At 41.4% G+C, this 19,653-nt stretch overlaps 1 protein-coding gene across 1 annotated transcript; it reads right to left on the bottom strand.

Moving 5' to 3' along the window:
• Nucleotides 1-2,645: 2,645 nt before the first annotated feature.
• Nucleotides 2,646-19,653, bottom strand: draxina (dorsal inhibitory axon guidance protein a). Its single transcript, XM_051074682.1, has 7 exons — nt 19,451-19,653; nt 10,377-10,883; nt 9,604-9,841; nt 5,068-5,188; nt 4,275-4,367; nt 4,093-4,182; nt 2,646-3,789 (listed from the first exon to the last, which is right to left on the bottom strand). The coding sequence occupies exons 2-7, from the start codon at nt 10,859-10,861 to the stop codon at nt 3,677-3,679; spliced, it is 1,140 nt and encodes a 379-aa protein (XP_050930639.1). The 5' UTR covers nt 10,862-10,883; nt 19,451-19,653; the 3' UTR covers nt 2,646-3,676.

Below are 19,653 nucleotides of genomic sequence, written 5' to 3'. Positions count from 1 at the left end.
GGACTGTGGGAAGAAGCTGGAGGGAACCCACGCAGGCATAAAGAGAATATGCAAACTCCACACAGAAGGACCTCAGTCAAATTGTGCATTTCTAATCCCTCACCTGTCATTGTGTAACTAAAGTACCACAAAAATGAAACATGATGGCTTCTGAACCAGCTCCAATTGCAACTGAGCAAACTCCAACTATTTTTCTATTTGAAAGCTGTAGTAAAAAGCTTGTATGCAGACCCTGTGTTAAGATAATTTTGTGTGACAACTATTTCCAAGACTGAAAGACATGCTTCCATTTAAATATGCACAACATATACTGAAAACAAACATTTTTTGGCTTCTTTTGGCTCTTCACCTCTTATATTTCCTAAAGGCTCACCTCTCTGTGCCATTCACACCTCTTACTCTTGCTTGTCTGACATGATGTCAGCCTCAGAATTTAATGATATCTAACCATGAACTGAGCAGCAGCAGCAATGTCTTTAAATGCTAATGTAAGATGCACTCTTGGTGATTTTTCTTCTACAGCTGGCCTCATTCCTTAGTGCTTCTGTCCTCTTGCACCAACTTTATGAATCAAGCATGGCAGATGGCTCCTGCGCTCCCATATCCTGCATGACCCCTGACCTCCAGATGACCTCTCCCCCCTTTGACAGCGCACAACTTGCAATTTTTCCCTCTGATTGAAGCTTTTAATGCCTCCAAACACTTTAGAGACAAATTTAGCATTGTAATGTGCTGTGTTAGGGCTTCTGAGCGTTTGTATAATGTATGTGTGTGTCGTAATGAGATTGTGGTGTGACAGACATGTTGTTTAATATGAGGTGTAATGACTTTAACTATCAGGAAAAGCCATGCTCAGAGCAGCTAATATAATTACAATCAAACCTGCAGTGACAAGCGACTGACAAAGTGCAGAAATATTATGCTGCACAGATTGTTTAATAATCGTCTTCAATTGTTTACATTTGTGTCTATTTTCAGTAATTCTTATCAAATGATTTATGGTGTGCTTTATTGTCTCTGCAGCTGGAGAGAGGCTGCAACATTCCCTGCACCTTTGTTTACTCAAATGAAAATTCTTCTCACAGTTCCACCTGTGTTCTTTTAAGAAGACCATGCTCTTGAAAAGTTGGGCTAAGATAGCAACTTTGGTAATTAATTACTTGAAGAAAGCCTTAAGAAAGGTGGGAGTGCATTTGTGGTGTGGGTGATGTGAAGCTGCACCTCTGCCGGGATGGGGCTGTGTGTAATCTATCACTTGGCTGGCTTTTGGCCAGGTTTCAGCAGGGCACTCCACCAGAGCACTCTGTCAGAGGTAAGTATTAAAAATACATCACTCCTGCTTTTATTCTGTGGCCGTAAATCAGGACAGCACAATCGCAGTCTGACTGAGCTGCTGCTTAGGAAAGAAAAATGAGCGTTACTTTCTCCATCTAATCAAATATTGATACGGATAGATTTTCAGAAGCCTTGCGTGTTCTGATCAGAGACGCGCTGGATGTTATTGCTTGCACTTGCTCTAATGTGTCGTAAGTGTTGCGTTAAAAGCGCCTGACACAGTTCGGGGTGGTGGGGAGATAATGAGCTTCAAAGACTGAGGCATTCATGGAGATAGATGGCTTATTATGGACTCAAATATTTCCATGAAAAGATGATGCGTTTAGCTTTAATGTGGCAAAATCAGTTTTGAGAAAAGGTCTCAACAAAATCTTATAATACCAGTGTCATGGGTTTTTATTCTCCTGCAGCATACAAAAGAGGATTTCTATCGTTTCTCAAAACTCTAACTGAAAAGATAATGAGGAAGGAGTTTTACCTCAATGTATGAAACAAGCCATCAAAGCCCCCGCCCTTCTTCAGAGCACCCTGATGCTCATCTAACTACTCCAGAGTTGAGTCACATGCTCTGACCCAGTGTCAGAAAGTAACTGATTGTCAGGTACTGTAGTATGTATGTAATAAATAAAAATAAATGCACCCATCTTACTGAGCATCTCATGACAGCCCAGATTTAAATGTTGTGATCGTCTGAGGGGACCTGACCATGGTTTGGGAACCACAGGGCTAAGCTGTCACACTAGCGTCACCTTGACTATCTGTAACTGTAAATTGCTCCTTTCAATTTAATAATGCAATATGATTAGTATTTTCTGCAGGAAAAGCACTTCTTGATATTTTAAGTACATTTTGCTGATGATACTTCAGTACTTTAACTTAAGTAGGAGTTTGAATTCAGGACTTTTACTTGTAATGGAAATGTTTACATCAGTGCGCTGGTACTTCACAGGAGGACAGTCTGGTGTCCTTAGTAAAGGATCTGAGCACTTCCTCCAGGACTGTTATGGCTGTCAAGTTTTCACAGGCCTGATTCAGGTTGCACCCTGATCAAAGCAAAAAGGCACAGTGATAAATTAGTTTGTCAAATCTTCAAAAGATCTGCCCAGTCTGACATGCAGGGATGTCCTCATAAATATGCATTTAGTATGCAAGACTGTTATGTTGTATAATAGGATAGCTTGTCTACATCAGACCAATGTGATTTTAAAATATTCTAAATATTCATTTTTGGATGTAACACCATCACATCATGGGAAAGTTACGTTTGTTTTCCCCAAAAGATATAAAGCACACCACAATAAATTTATCCTAGTAAGTGTTTAATCATGAAAACAAACCAAAAAAAAAAAGGCAGAAAAACACAATATATAGACAAACATGTTTAAGTACATTATAAATAAAAACATTAAGACATGTATAAGGAAGGTCAAACAAGCATCTTATTTATCATTCTACCTTTAAGTACATTTGAAGAGAAGTGGTGTCAGTTTAAAATAAAAAAAAAATTAAAATAAAATTAAAAAAAAAAAAAAGCTGTTGGCAATTCAAATACATTCATATTTACAATACGGGGCAGCAGATGGGTTCAAATAGCATTTACAAATATTATTTAGAATTTATTTGATGAGCAGAGAGTGAGGAAACCTATTTCTCTGATCAACAGCTTAGCCGATGAAGTGAATGATCCTGAAGCAGTAGAAGAACCTGTCTGGGACTCCGAGCACAGTTCAGTAAATCAGTGCTAAAAATCATTTTGTAAACACTATTTGACTCAGATCAGCAGGACAGAGACAATCCAATGCATGAGAAATGGTGAGGTGTTTGAAAAAAATGTAACCAAACCAATGGCAACCATAACTGTGGTGAATAGTAAGACATAATGAGATGCTGATGTCATCTCTCTACCAATTAAAAACAAATTTCCTAACAAAAAAAAAAAAAAAAAAATCTGTGTGGACTGAGTGGGTTTTGAAAAGTCTTTGTTTTCTTGTGCATACTGTATGCCTCTGTAGTGATGCTGGAGTGAACAAAACCAAATTCAAAAACTGATGTATTTTAATGTTAATTGAATCAATCAAGTGCTTAAAGATGGTGATCTGCTGGATTAGGGCTCATCCCACAATGCAACACCAGTTTAATAACCTGTTATTTTGTTTTCACTGAGCAGATTGTGGGGATTGAATTGGAGAAAAACAAAGCAAGCTGACACTTAAGCAATCGGTCTGTCAGCAGTGTCATGTGATGTCTTGGCTGTACTGTTGTGTATGTGAGAGTGGTCATGGGGTCATTCTTCCTGTTCCTCCTCCTTTCAGCGTCGTCATCTTTGTCCTCCACCTTCTCATCAGATAGTGATGAACCCTCCTTGGTCACTGCTGACTGACTCTGGTACCACGCAGCGACCCCTCCTCCTGGTTACGCGTCGCTTCCGGTGGAATTTAGCATAACAACGAAACCCTTGAGTATAGACAGAAAAGTCACTTTTAGATATTTGAAAACTGATCCCAGAGCAGTTCCAAATGCACATAAACAATCTCAATATTTTCTAAATCAAAACAATTTTGCAAGAAAATCAACTTTTAACACTGGGACATTTTCTGTTTATCACTATGTTAGTCTGCCACTAATATGGCCCCTGCAGGGACCCTTACCCATCAACCAGTCACTGACTTTTAATTACTTATGAAAAGATGAAGTGCTACTGATCTCTCATTTTACTGCTGCACATCACAGCAGTATATTATGACCTAATGTTCTCACCTTCCTCACACATGCAGTCATCGTAGCATTTGTTGTTGAGGCCTCGGTTGTGTGGTTTGCACTCATGTTGTCTCAGGTCACAACAAGAACCTTCAATGGAACACACATGATTTCAGTGTTGTTTGTTGGAACATCAACAGGATTTTCTGTGGTCCATAGCAACCATAGTCATTCACACTGACCTGGGAGACAGTCCAGGTGGTGGTCACATGGCTCAATGGCATCAGCATCTACAGTCACGTTTCCACTGCTGAGGTTCTTACTCCGCCTCTTGTCTGCAGCAGGCAAAATAAATAAACACATGTTGGTCCTAAAGGCTTCTGATCAATAGCACAGCCTCAAGCAAACAGAAGTCACTCAGTTATAAAATTATGTTTTTGTGTCTGTTATTATCTGGTAACGATGTTTATGTGCGTACAAGGCTGGGCCAGACACTTTCACTTTGTCATCCCATAACTGATCTGCAATTTTAACATAGGTCAAATATGGTCTCATTTATTCCCATTTATAGTAAAATCAACTTGATGTTTAACAGTCACAGTGGTGACCTTGTTTTTGGATAGTTTGGTTGTTTAAATAAACGTCTGTCTGTTGGCTAGTCCACCATTTTGGTCTAGAATAAAATTTCAACTACTGTTTGATGGATCACCATAAGAATTTGCAGTCATGGAGTCCAGAAGATAAATCTGAATCAGGTCAAACTTTCACTTTTCCAGTGTTTTGGATGCAAAGCTAATGAGATTCCCATCAGTCTCTGTTGTACTCGAGCATGTTAACATGCAAACACGTCAGATGTTATTCCTGCTAAACATCAGCATGCTATAACTGTCAGTTAGCATCTTGTCTCTGAATATACAAAAATAACTTAATACAAGGATCATTTGAGCTTGATATGGAACAATTTTTATTCATTCTTTTTTTTCTCTTTTTTTTTTTTCGTTTTTCTGACCACACATTCCCACTAAGTTAATTAACCTTTCTTCCTGGAGGATGGCCAAGTGTCCACAGGTTTCATATCCTCATAGTCCGTCCAGTCAAACAGTGCCATATCCAATGTTGGCATCACCTCTCCTTGTCCTTTTCCTCGGCCAGACCTCTGAAAAAAGGAACATAACTTGAAGTTACACCTTACATCTTACATTAGAACTGCTATTTAATCACATTTCAGCTGCAACATTTGTATCTCAGTTTAACTCATGGTCTATAAGAAATCCACACAGGACAGCTGATGATGCTGATATGCAGATCTGTAAACACCTAATCCCATCCTCATTTCATGCGGTTTAGGTTCTGCCTCCATTGTAATATTTTATAAATCTTGTATATGTATTGAAAAAAAAAAAACAATTGTGATCAGAATATAAAGATGTGTATTAAACTAATCCTAAATAGATGCTATGCAGCGTATGAGCTGCTGTAGAGAATACATTGGAGAGATCAATTCTGTCTCCTCAGATGAATGTTTAGTTACTTGAATTAAAACACAGCAGCAGCTGATGATTAGTTCACCGTGTTTTGTAGGTAAAAACATCAGGGTGGTCTTAATAAAACACATCGGACTAGTGTTGCGATGAGCAGCAGTGATGCTTCATTGATCCAGAAAACATCCCTCAGAGTCAGAGATAGCAGCAGAGCTTTAAAGACCAATCAATTGGTAACAGAACATATCTGACCACAGCCTGGAATACAAATACATATCACAGCATTTGTATTATCATACACTGCAACATACAGACATGTAGACTGAAATATGCACCTCATTTAGGCTTTATTCCTGGCCGGTGAGGGCAGCAGGCAACTAGCATAGCAGTATTGTTTGTTTGTGCTGCTATTGTAGGTGATCAGTAGCCAGTCTCTACTTATCAAGCTCACATCTGCCACCTATGTGGTTAAGGTTAACAAAAGAGGGAGGAGAGGGATTGCAAACCACAGTCAGACACTTTGCACTTTTGACTTGAGCCACTAGTGCCTCAAACTTTACACGCGTACAAAATAAGCTTAATTAATAACTTCCATTTTGTACACGCCTTGACCTTTTCTCATGAACCTCTGGATGAAAATGTCAGCACACCACAGCATGATTACATGGCTTTTTACTTGAGACAAATTTTTCTTTTACGATCTGTGATCATCATCAACTTGGTATGTCAAATGGTTGCAATGGATATGTTGAATGTGCGTTTGTGGTTACTGCTACACCTTGGGCCGTATAAAATGCGATTTCATTTAACTGTATACAGCAAATGAAATAAAGGTAAACTTGAGCTGTCCTGACTTGTCATGCCATGGCAAGTAAAGAACATCAGGAGTGTCTGCAAATTTAACAAATTTATTTGCAAAACATAAACTTTAAATTAAAAAAATAATTAAAAGAGCTGTGCCATGGACATCAATGATGAACGGAGGTGGGAGAAGCCAAAGGTGGCAGCTTTTATAGTGACTGGGAACACTGGGTCCAGGTGCTCCCGCTCAGCCTGAGTGGATGGCCTCACCCACCAATCCCACCAATTACCTGCACCTACAAGAAACCAGGACACAACCCCTCCAACCCCCACACCCCTTACTGCTAATGGATCTTTGCACAACGATTCAGAAAAATAATCTATTTAAAAACTCAGTAGCTTGATACCTTTGGACTGATCTAATTCAAACACGAGTTGAAGTGTCATAAATTCAAATTCCTCTGTGAACTATTGTCTTTCGGATGAGTATTTGATGACACTGCTGTAAAACAAAAATCCTTGGTGAACTGAAAAAGCCATAACTTTCTGCAATAAAAGCCATAAAACATTACCACTGTCATTTCCCTCAAACACAGGAAACAAATCAGAAATGTTACACAGCATAATTAAGTCAGCAAGACTTTGAGGTGTCTCCTGAGGAATCCTTCATCCATCCAAAAAATAAACCCTTCATATAAACAGATCCATACTTGTTTCCTTTCACCCTCAGGAAATAAGCCTATATGGAAATATCAATTAGATTAATTGCAGGGCGCTACCTCCTTCTGCCCGGCTGCTCATTAAACCATCAACAGAAGATCGAACATTAATTAAGAAGCCTTGCTGCGTGCTCGTGCCACTGAACATGGATTCAGGAAAGGCTATTGGTTTTTTTTTCTTTCGTGGTCCAATAACATTTGACTGTTCTCACATTAAAGGTGTGAACGGTCTCCAGGGGTCCTCAGATGACTTGAAAACAGAATAACAAGTAGACCATCAGTCTACAGACATCAAACATAGAGACTGACCACAGAAGTCTCACAGAGCCACCATGACTTATTTTAAAACCATGTGCTGTTAATCTGAATCGAATGTAAATATCTCTGTATTTTTACAGAATGGGATAATGGACGACCCATTTTTTGGGACTGTGGTTGATCATCTAAAAAGACGTTTATTTTTTTCATTGTCATTTTCCTGACAAGTGACCTTTTGCAAATAATGATTGTTGTCTCTGAGAATCAATGAGGAAATTAGGGTGACGGCAAAACTTCAGGAGGGCTGGGGCAGTACAGAGTACGTACAAATCAGAAAACACTGGTGTGTTAGAGTAAGCTCTGCCTCTCCCTCATTCTAGTGTGTTTCGTGTTTTTTGCCGTTTTTTCATCTCTGTGTTGTGTGGGTTTGTGTGTATGGTGGGTGTGGCCTTCCACTTCCTTTTCCTGCCCATCCACCCGCACACCTACTCCTGATCATCTCATCAACCCAACAAGCCACTGCAGTATTTAAACCCCAGGTCTACACTCTTCCACTCTTTGCCAGATTGTCCGTTTGTCTGTGTGGTACTGCGCTTTGCCTTAGCCTACTCCTCGTTTCTTTGCTCTGTGTGGTCTCATGTTTTTGTGCCTTGTGCCTGTGCCTCAGGTTCACCTCTACCGGTCTGCTTGTTCCCCTGCTTTGCCCAGCTCTCTGTCATATCATCACTGCCTGTCCACTCTCCAGCTGCTCCAGCCCATTACCCCCAAAATCACCTCCACCGTTTCACTATTCCAATCTGTCTGAGTTCTGTTTTTGAGTCTGAGAATAACTTCAGTGATATTTAACATCATGAGGGTTGTTTTGGAAAGCACACACAAATGTGAAACATCATTGTAGTTGGTGATCTTGATAATCATGGAGGGCCCCTAATATGTCTGAACAAAAAAAAATGTTTTTGTGGTTTGGTCAGTCCCAGATTCCTTTATTGCTTTTCAAGTTTCCCTGTTGAAGGGAGTTTTTCCTCATCCAAAATCCAGTGTCTAAGGACAGAGGGTGTTGTATGATATAAACACTGTAACCCCCAAATCCCACAATACGCCCAATATTGATTTCATACTGTTCACACGTGAGTTCAAGTTATGGATTGCTAAACATTTAGAGGGTAGCTGCCCTTGCTGCATCATCACTGCTGTGTATCTGTAAAGGTTCATTGCAATTATTCAGGTGGTTCAGTGTCTAGAGAACACTGAATCCAAATAATTGGACTGGAGTTTTGATTCACAACTTTTCACTCAAGGCTACTTGAGCTTTAACTGTTATTGGTTTTAATAGTAAGAATACTGGTGGGTGTAATCTTACTGTTAGTGTACACCTAGGGCTTTATGGTGCTCAATAGTAAGAACTGAAGAATCCTTTCTTAATTCTGCAGTACCTAGCCTTATATGTATTTGTAGACCTCATGTATACAAATAAAGGTTAAACATCTCAGTTTAAAGGTAGCCTATGATGTTATTATTTTAACTTTTTTTTTCAGTCTTTAGCTCTGTTTCTTGAACAGAGCCTCTCAACAAAACTGTCAATCAAACCATGTCAGTGATCTTGTGAATCTAGCAGATTTTTTTTCCCACAAATGCTCTACAAGCTGATTTGTTCGTAACAGCAGCTGTGACAAATTTAAAATCTTTCATGACGTGGGCACTTGTTAAATATATATTGACATCAGTTACCATTTTTGTCTTAATGCAAGTCATCTGTAACGAATCCAAGATTGAACAAGGCGCAAGAAAACATCTCCTCTTTATAAATGCTGTTTATACATACTGTTGAAGAATCATGCTGGGTGAATGTGACAGGTGGTGAGTGGTGCCCCACGCACTCCTGCAGATTTTTCATAACATGTGCCCACAGGACATACACTCACAAAAAAGACTCTCCACGGTCACATACATTTTGTCCTGACGTGGTTTCTAATAAAAGGAAAAGGGAGATAGTTACAGAAAAAGTGCAGCTGGACTCTGAGCTGTGTAGTTTTGATCCCAGAGGCGTAGTTTTATTATACAGAACAGTCATATCTATCAAACATACTGTGACCAAGAGCCAGCGAGTTTGGCCTGCTGGAGGATATTTTTCACCAGCAGCACTTTCCAGGTTCACGCTGTAGAGTGTCATTTCCGAGATGAGCTATGAGGTTTGCGGCAGCATAACGGCAGTAATGGGGCCCATTTTCACTCTATTTCCCCCGCACACTAGAACCACACTGAGACACAACAGACACAGCCTTTAATAAGCACTTGGGCTTCGTTGGGGTTACCTGGGGTTTGGTGGAGGCCGGGGGCAGCGTTGGGGGATGCTCGTTCATCACCGTGGTAACCATGGAGGAGCCAGAGCCAAAGACGGCGGCGATGGGGGAGGGGGGTTCGCTGGGCGGGGTGACACTGAGGGAGGGGGAGGCAGCAGAGGCGGAGAGGGAGGAGGGAGGGTCCTCGAACAGATCTCGGTCCTTCAGTGCAGACCTCAGCTCAGGCTCTGGAGGAAACCCTGGACAGAGATGGTAGACAAAAAGAGAAAGCATTGTTCAAAGACTAATGACTGCAAGATTTTCCATTATCTAAAAAAAATGTGGATCCGGTTTACCTTGATTTTTGGTAAAATATATCAAATAATAATAAAAAAAAGAATATGTCCACCCAGTGGTTTGTGAATATGACTTAAATGGTCACTTCACCCAAATTACATGAACCTACTTTTCCACACAAAGAATCTCAAGGTTCATCTAGTAGCTATTCTGAAACTTTTTATTGTGCTAAAGTGCTCAGGAAAATGGAAGTTTTCCATAACAACTGGGCAAACTCCATCTGCTGCAAATTGGACATGAAGTTGTTTTGTTGGGCATTGTTCCCAGGATCGAGAATGGACTTTCAAATCTCTCAATTTGGCCATCATTAATTTCTATTTACACCTGTGTTGTGTCAAAATGTCTTTGTAAAAGACCTGTATCCCCTCTCCTGTTTGTCCAATACTGGAAACCACCGCAGTCAAGGATAAAATAAGTTCAACTCCGTGAGAGCTCACCTTTACCAGTGTCGTCCCTTGTCACGCCGACTCCCTTGTCTTCTGTGTTCAAAGTGGTGTCCGTGCCCGTGCCCATTCCCGTGTCCGTGCCCTCTCCCTTTGCGTGTCCCCAGAAGGTGGTTTTCCCGGGTCTGGGGTGGATCCCTCATACTCATTCGATCTCTGTCCCTGCCTGGACCCATCTCCAGTCTCACCGGGCTCAAACCCTCCAGGCCTGTTTCGTCATCCTCAGGCCTGGCCAGGGGGTGCAGGGACCTGTGGGAGAGGAGCCCGGCTCCACCTTTGGCAACACGGGCCCCCTGGCTCCCATGCCCTCCTCGGTCCCTGCTGTAGCCATGACCCTGTAGACCTTGCAGAGGGTGCTGTAGGGCATTGCTGCCACCTGCTGAGCTCTGTGCCTGTCTCCTTTTACCATGAGGAGCTCCAAGCTCAGAGCTGTGCGACAGTGCCAGGGTAGCAAACAGCAACGTCAGAAGCAGACTCCAGGAGAGAGCCATTGTCTGTACAACACACCACCACCTGCTGGGAACACAGAAGATATGTCACTGCAGATTGTGTTGTTGACCAAATCTTAATCTAAAACTATTCTAATTGATCAGACATTTAAGTTATTTTCAAGAAAGTGCCAAACATTACGTCCAATCATGAGGATTTGCTGCTTTTTCTTGTCTTACATGACCATAAATCAAATATGTTTGGGTTTTGGAGTGTTGGACAGACAAAACGAGCAATGAGAGGACACTGATTTGTCATTTTATGCAACAAATGATAAATTCATTCATCAAGAAAGAAATTGATAGATAAATAAATCACTACAGAAAACAGCCCTTGGTCCAATAAAGTCTTGAATATACATGTATAGTTTTTAGGGATTTGATATTAAATCAATATGAATCAAGTCTTTTTTATGACTCATAGTTAAAACCTTCATTTGCTCTCCACTAAAACAAAACATCAGTATCCAATACTGCCTGTCATGCCACATTAAAGACTTTTGGATAAGCAGTGGAGAAGCATAGCAAAAGCTGTTTTCACACTTCTTTAGCTTTGTCATGATTGTAGACACCCCACCCCCACCCCCAATGGAATCTATTGTGCCTGTTAGCAGTTAGCTTGTACAATCTAGCTGCCAAACTGTATAAAGGAGCAAGATAAAAACTACAAACTTAGGTTTGATACTGAAAAGATATATATTTCACCACATTTAAACCATTCCCATCTTGGAAATGTTCTCCATCTGCAGCTTCCTTATGCTATAATCACAAAAAATGCAAATAAAACTTTAGGGGCATTAAATTACAATTATTGAGCTGGACAGTCGTACTTTGGTACCTAAATGTGAGAATATAAAAAATTGTTTCCATTCCAGTGCTTCATTTTACATTTAAAATCAATTCAGCGTAGTTCAGCTCAGAATCAGTCAACCAAAATCTAATACTTTCAATATTTTCAAAAACCTGTTCTCTGAAGGTTGTATGGGCTGCATTGTGTACTTTAGCAGAAGGAGATCAATATTCTAAGTTGTAGTGTGGGAAAATAGTAAGCATCATTCATACAAGGAGGATCTCATGAGCTATTTGATCAAGCAGGGGGGTTGTTACCTTTCATTTCCTATGTAAACCAATACATACAGGACTTTTTTTTTTTTTTTTTTTTCCCATAGGAAAAATGTCAGCGTATTTGCCTCAGAGGCACATCCCTCAGCCAGCTCTAAACCATAACTTATTTCTGCAGAAGCCACAATCTGAAACCACATGAGTCCTCAGGTATTGTAGATGTGTCCTCTTCTCTGAAGCATTCATTCCCCCATCACCTCTCCTGAAAATTCAGACACCATCACTCTCAGCCTCCTGTATGGACCCATTTATCTGGACTTGGTGGGTTTGAGGAGGAGATAGAGATGGACAGAGACTTGTGCTTCTTTTTACAAATGACTTCCTGGCCCTCAATCCTGTTCCTTCATGCCTTTTCTCCAGAATGAGATACTGCTCTGCGCACATCCTTCATCACTGCCTATTCAGTGGTCTCGAGGGCCTTACAACCGTACCTTTCATTACAAAAGTCAACATATCTGCGAGGTGTGACTGAATTGAAATATGAGGTTCTGTATATCTGCATTAACGGCCCAGCACCCTCTCAAAACGTGAATAAAATGATGGTGCAGGAGTCTAAAAAAAACCAAAAAAAACACAGCACTGGAGTGGAAGCAATTTTTCTTCTATATTCCCACCTTTAGGTATCAAAATATGAGGCTCAATAATTGTAATTTAATGTCACTAAAGTTTTATTTGCATGTATTTTGAATGATTATAGCATAAGGAATCCACAAAAGGAGATATCCCAAGCAATTTGAAATATCTAAATTTTAAAGTGAGATATTTTTCCAATGTCCAGACTCTTGTCAATTCATCAAATATTTTTGGTTAGCTTGCTCATCAGGATGGTGTCTGAGGTTGTTTCTGGTTCAGCCCAGTCACATGACTTATTGATTACCACAGATACTTTTATTTTAATGTACCTGCATTGGAGCTTGTACTGGTCTGCACCTCTTTGTGCATCTACTATCCAGATAAAGAAGCATCAGTTCTTATTTTATAAACTCAGTCATGTTACGTAAGATGACAGGTTATGTTAAATATGATATGGTTTGTTTTGTCCTCCACTTTAATGGGTTGAGCTCCATCGCCACAGGCACACACAAGGTCATTATGGTGCTGTGGCAGGAGACTCCTTTGTGTTAAAAGACAAACGGCAGAGCAGGGTATACAGAAAATCAATGAGGGAGAAGTATTGAGCTGCTGGTCATGGTGGGTGTGTTGTATGTGTGTCTCTGTGGTGGAGTTGGGGGGGGTGATGAGGGATAAGGTCTCTGCTCTGCACACTAAGATGAAAAAACACATACTTGGGTTTACAGTGGGTCATCTTGGTGCTTCTAAAAACAGAACAGACGGCAGGTGTGTGTGTGTGTGTGTGTGTGTGTGTGTGGAGTTGAGGATGCTGGTGATGTCGGGGGAAATTTGCAGTGTGAGTGCAGGCAGCGCCCCGGGGGGATTTAGAGGCAGACTGCGTCGGCTGGCCTTTGGGAGTTCGACCAGCTGTGCAGTTTTGCAAACAAGAGTGTGAGGCTGGCTGCTGAGGTGAGACCTTTATCTCCAAACGGGCCTTCAGCATGTCGGGGGAAGGGGTGGGGGCCATCGGCCGTGTCACACGCAAAGAGTTTAGCCAGGATTACACTCTGTCTGTTTGACACACAAGGTGCTGCTCCTGTCGAGTGGCCTGGACCTTGCACGACCAAAAGGTTGATTTTAGTGAGAAAACAAAGAAAGCATCCAGAATTCTAGCAGGATTGTTTGTGGGATCACATCTTAAGAATCTTTGACATAATTACTCATTTTGGGAAATGCGCTTGTGAGTTATATGGGAAGATTGATACCACTCTTATTGTATGTCTGTATGGTAAAAATGAAGCTACAACTAGCAGCCAGTTCATTTAGCTTAGCATGAACACTGGTAACAGTGAACCCAGGTCTGTCTGAAGGTAACCAAATCCACCTGCCAGCACTTCTTCCAAAAGAGACTGAAGACATGTGTTATCCCCATATGTAAACGATCACTCTTCTTTAAAGGGCTTCTTTTTGGAACAGGTTTTAACATTTTTGCCATCCAATATGGTCAGAACTAGTTCTTTTCAAGCATAACCTTATCATTCACTACGGTCTCGTCTCATTTATCTCCTCTCAACCCAACCTGTCGAGGCAGATGGCTGCCCACCCTGAGTCTGGTTGTGATAAAGGTCCTTCTTGCTCTGTCGCCAAAGGCTTGCTCCACTGTTGGGTTTCTGTTGTAAGACTTTGACGGCACCTTGAGATAACGCATGTTGATGTAGTGCTATAAAATTAAATCTGAATTGAATTGTGTCCAAGAAAGAAATGATAGCACAGATCATATTAAGTATTTGATGGTCGTGCAGGATTTTTCTTTCGTGATTTGAATCAAAATGTAGATGCATCTATTCCTGTGCCTGCATATCTCATTGAGGATTAACACTTACAGAAATGGAAACAGTGCAGAACCACCTGAGCTGGAGTTAATAAGCAATGCCACGACCATATGACCCTTCAAAAATTAATTTTTCCCAACATAAAGAAAAACCTCCACAGGAACAGAAGGCAGCATGCGTCAACTCCATCAAACCTCAGGCCTGAATAGATCTGTCATGTGAAAGGGAAGGCAGGCAGTGATGGAAGAGGATTGAGAATCTCGGCACAGCAGTGCCCTGTTTTTCTCTCTCAGACTTTCATGTGCCGCTAACAGGTGGTCCTTTTGAGGAGACACAGGAAGGGGATGATAATGGAGCACTCTGGGTGGCATTCCGGGTTTTAACCACAGTCTCTTGGGTGTGATAAACAACCTTTCGCGAACAACACGGCCTCCCGCCAGAGCCTGTGTTATACATGGCTGTGTGTTGTAGGTAGGGCACAGCAGGGCAAGCATCTGCTACTGAGGCGATGGGAGGCCAAACGAACGGCCTGGAGCCGACGAGTTTCATTCCCAAATGAGATAATCCACCATTGACCGGCAATGCGTAAACAGTGACTGGTGTACAGAAGAACTGAAGCAAAAACAGTCTGGACTTAAGCTTTTAATGGCATTAAGGGTGTTAAGATAAAGGATGATGAAAAAATGTAAACATCTTAAAGGTCCTGAAAACCTGTGCTCTCATTTAGTTTTAATTTAATTTACAATAAGTGATGGGATCTTTTATATGAACACATTCTGCCAAAGTTAGAACAGAGTTGGTCATTGAGACATTTCTGTATGAGATGTTTTATCTGGACTCCTGGTTTTATGTGGGCGGATCTAAATTGAGACATAATGACAGCTGTGGGGTTCTGGCCTTCGTCACTCAAACCACACCTACACGCTCTTGGAGAGTTTTGAGTGTTGATGTTTTACTACAGAATACTTGACTAACTTTGATTATTTAGTCATGAATATTTACTTTCATTATTACTTTACTACTTGAGAAATACTGAAATCTATTTTCCAAGGGCTTTAAAACCTATATAAGTGTCTTTTAATTAGATATATTGGAAAGGAAAGTTGAGACATGGAAAAATCAATACAGAGCTTTGCCAGAGAAGAGTTTTATTATAATTGCAAAGACTGGAAGACTGGACCATGTGACGCACTCTGGGGAATAACATGAGGTGACTGTCCCGTTCTGTTCAGCCAGTTATTAAATCTTTTTTTAAATATACAAATAGAAAAAAAAAAAGTTTGAAATGACACCAGCATTGCTGCTATCACCATCTTGGAAATCAACATGGGTAAAATCACCTCAGCTTTAAAAATGTCAACAACAAAAAACAAACTGGTAAATATTAAATACACTTTATAATTATAGAAAATTTGAAAAAAAAAAAAAACTGTTCTAAATAACTTTGACCTCGGTCTGGATGTTTGATCTGAACCTCAGATCTTCAGGTTGTAATGTTGAGTTCAAGGACATCTGGGCTCAGCAATATATGGAGAGAAAATATGCACTGCAATGAACATAATAAATCAATGCACATTTGAAACAGAGAAAAAAAATGGTCTGTGACGCATGTGCGTGTGCCAGAAGCTTTCATAGCAGAGTGCACTTAGATGAGAGGCAGTGAGGTAAGTATGAAGTGATAAGTAATATTGCAAGGGGGGGCACTATTGGAGGTTGGATGATTAAGCTCTGATGAGATCAGAGACCTCTTTCCAATCGGTCAGTCCCTTAGCACAGCGTCGCCTCTGTGACACGCTCGTTATAAAAATATACTTAACAGAGAGCGGACCCAGATCTGTGGCCAAGGTGAGCAGAGAAAGCAGCGAGGCAAAGACGGGAGACGACCCCAGTATTAAATTGCTGTGTGTGTGAATCTTTTAGCTTCATCCTGCTGTGACACCAAACCTCCAGGAGCCATCTGCTCCTGTTGTTTTATCTCTCATAGCAACCAGCAGGGCCATACGGATCCAGCAAACAAAGACTTCAGAAACAGGCGGTGGAGGCAGAGCTGTCATGTCAGGCAGAGGCCATCTTCTTTTCCTGCCTGCATGCGGAGACTAGAGGTTCAAATCTGCAATACTCCCCCTGTCCATTAATGACAAAATTACTCACTAGATCACATCTACCGGAACAGAAAGTGATCAAGAACCTATTAATCAGGCTTTTAAACATATGCTCAATTTGCAAAGTTATTACAGGCTGTCAAAAAGAGACCTACAGGTCACTTTGGGAGTGTGTGGCTGCACAGGAACACTGCTACATCTCCCCATTCAGCTGTGTGGTTCACGGAGCAGCAGCAGCTCGAGCGACACCAGATAATCAGAGGAAAGATGCAAGATCAAATGTAACAGCCACAAAGAGACACACACATATTATCTGTTGTGTCACAAACACAGCTCAGCTTTGCTCCATGCAGATCCACTCCTCTCTGTCATAAAGTATTGTTGAATATTTGATGCATAAACACTTACTTTTATATGTATCATCTAGTGTGAAAGGCCTAGTTTACGCCACCAAATTATCATAAATATCAGCTCAATAACAAGCACCCAAATTACAGCTCTAGTTAATGCCTCTGCATAATAAACACCGCTGCCAAGCTGCAGTTAACACCATAAAACTTCATTTTCTCAAGGGCCAATACCACTGACTTCAGCAATATAAAAGTGCTTTGTCTCCCAAAATCCTCGGCAAACAATATCGGTGAGATTCACACATCGACTGGAAGCATTTTTTGCAGCTTTTTAGGTGTGTATTGGATGGCAAAAGGCCCCTGGAAGCGACACAGGGTGATAAAAAAACAAGAGCCATAAGGAAGGTCCATCTGTCAGCAAGTGAGCCGGAGCAGAGAGCTGGGGAGACACCAAGTGATTCAGCGGTAATTTGGTCACAGGTACAACAGATGTGGGGCAAGACCAGAACATTGTCACTGATGCATGGCAACATCAGCGACATCCTGCAACGTGGCCCTTATCTCCCGTTTGAGCGCACCAGGGCCCACACACACACACACACACAAAGTGGTTTTCTCTCAGTAGCAATCAATGCATGCACACAAATACACACTCACAGCAGGGAAACCTCCTCCAGACACCCACATAGAGGCATGTTCCAAAAATGCTGTGAGACACAAACAGCACCAGAAGCACAGCAAGAGGCGTCCCACAGAGACAAGAGAGAATGAGAGAGACAAAGGGGAGGAGGAGGAGGGGGAAGAGGGGGGAGAAAGTGAGAGGAAAGGAGAAAATAAGATGTAATGCTGAGAGAGGAGATGGAACAAGAGGTGAGAAAGAAGCAGAGAGGGAGGGAGGGAGAGAGGAGTGAGACTGAAATCAAAGCGAGAGAGGGAGGATTTATCCTGTCTTAATTACAACAAAGTGTCGGTGGCATCTTTCATTTTGTGGCAGATAAGGACACCAGCTGAATCTAACACACACACACACACACACACACACAACAAAGCTTTGGCTTCCGATACCAACAACAAAACTTGCTTTTTGCTAACCCGTGAAATCTGGACACCTGGGCCTCTGTACGGACGCTCTGCATGGGAACAGTTTGACCGGTCAGCGGGGGGAAACACTCCTGTTTAGAGATGATCAAGTGAAGCATGCAAACGCATTATATGAACCCAAAGTTTCTCTCCCTCCCTCCCTCCCTACTTTGGTGGAAGCGGGCAGCAATTGACTGCCTGCCAGCATCGAGAGAGTCTTGATCAAACAGATGCAACCACACTTGGCAGTGACGTTCAAGGCAAGTTTTCACACCACGGTGGAGGAGACTGGATGGATATTTAGCAATGTAGCCTTTTGGCTGAGAATCAAAATCAGGACAAAAGAAATGAAGGGATGCGCTTGCAACATTTAAAAAGTGTGATTCTCTCCAATCTTTGACACTTTTTCAGTTAAATCCTGTATATTTTACAGATAAATGAGGAGTTGGATGATTTCACTCCGAAAGAGATTCAGTTTTTTTGGGAGAATACTAAAGTAATTTCCTCTTGAACATCAAATGATGTTAGTGTATCCTTAGGTTATCTTTTCATTTTCATATAATTGACTTCTTAGTGCATCAGGCTTTGTTTTGGTCTGAGATCGACTCACTGTGGGGTCCTTCCACACTCCCTCTGATCACATCTAATGCTTCCCTGCTGATCAACTTGCAATTAACACTGTAGTTAATGTGAGTCCACAAATATTGCTCCTTTGCAGTGTGTTTTCACTTTTAATTGAATGGTGCCACAGTGAGACGCTCAACTTTAATCTCTCTCTCTCTCTCTCTCTCTCTCTCTCTCTCTCTCTCTCTCTCTCTCTCTCTCTGACACACACACTCACACAGCCTCACACTGTCTTTGGTGTGCAGAGAGCAACAATGAGCTGTCAGGAAGAGATAATCGCTGCAATCACTTCTGATTCTCCTCACTGTTCATCCAGTAAATTCCTTTGTGATCTTAATCTAATTCTGAAGCATGACAGCAGGAAGCACTTCCACCACAAAAGTTAAATTGATTATCAGATTAAATCTGTTTTTCCGGTATCAAACCAAACCTAATGTGCTGTTTGCAAACAGTCACTTGCTCTCAACCGTGTGTGTGAGCCTCAGTCTATTCCAAGTCAAACACCTTCTTTCTTTTTTAATCAGTGAAACTGGGAAGGAACCATTGCATTAAGTTATTAACTTTTGTGACATTATTAAAATGAGACACTGATGCGTTTTTACGCACAGGTGGAAATCTTTACAGACACAGTGGCACAGAAGAAAGATTATTTGTGGCTACAAAAAAACCTTTGGTCAATTATGGCAGCAGCACTGAGAACTACAGAGACGATCCACAGTATGTTTCACATAAAAAAGGTACATTAGGGAATACCAAATGACATGAATTAGCACAAAGTCACTGCAAACTCATTTGGGCGTCACTGAAACACCACAAAACCACAGCACAGGGTGTTTGAAGAAACGATACTAGAGGGTTTTCGTTACTGAACCCATAAAACGACGATTAACAACTCAACCACTGACACCGGGAATAAAGATCATTCCTTACCTTACGACTGTTTGTTGTGGTTGTTTGTTGTTTTCCAATTATGTTGCTGAAGGTTGGACTATCAGTTCGGTCATAGGGCTGTAGGCTGACTGCGAAGACCGACACACAGCGAAACAGCAGCGGCAGCACCTCTGTAGTCCGCTCTCCGAGCACCCCGGGATGTGTCGAGCATCCGGACCCTCTCCTGCCTCTTAAAAGGAGGA

Source organism: Lates calcarifer, linkage group LG12 (genome assembly GCF_001640805.2).
Source record: "Lates calcarifer isolate ASB-BC8 linkage group LG12, TLL_Latcal_v3, whole genome shotgun sequence".
Classification (NCBI taxonomy): Eukaryota; Metazoa; Chordata; class Actinopteri; family Centropomidae; genus Lates; species Lates calcarifer.
Note: the sequence above shows the minus strand (reverse complement) of the source record. Positions and strands in the feature narration are given on the sequence as shown.

Bases quoted from the DNA above. Each gene is read 5' to 3' on its own strand.
- draxina (XM_051074682.1), bottom strand. From the start codon at position 10,861: ATGGCTCTCTCCTGGAGTCTGCTTCTGACGTTGCTGTTTGCTACCCTG. The intron at 9,842-10,376 runs ACACTGGTAAAG...TTTTGTCTACCA, and splicing joins AGTCGGCGTGACAAGGGACG to TCTCTGTCCAGGGTTTCCTC. The intron at 4,183-4,274 runs GTCAGTGTGAAT...GTTCCATTGAAG, and splicing joins CCACCTGGACTGTCTCCCAG to GTTCTTGTTGTGACCTGAGA.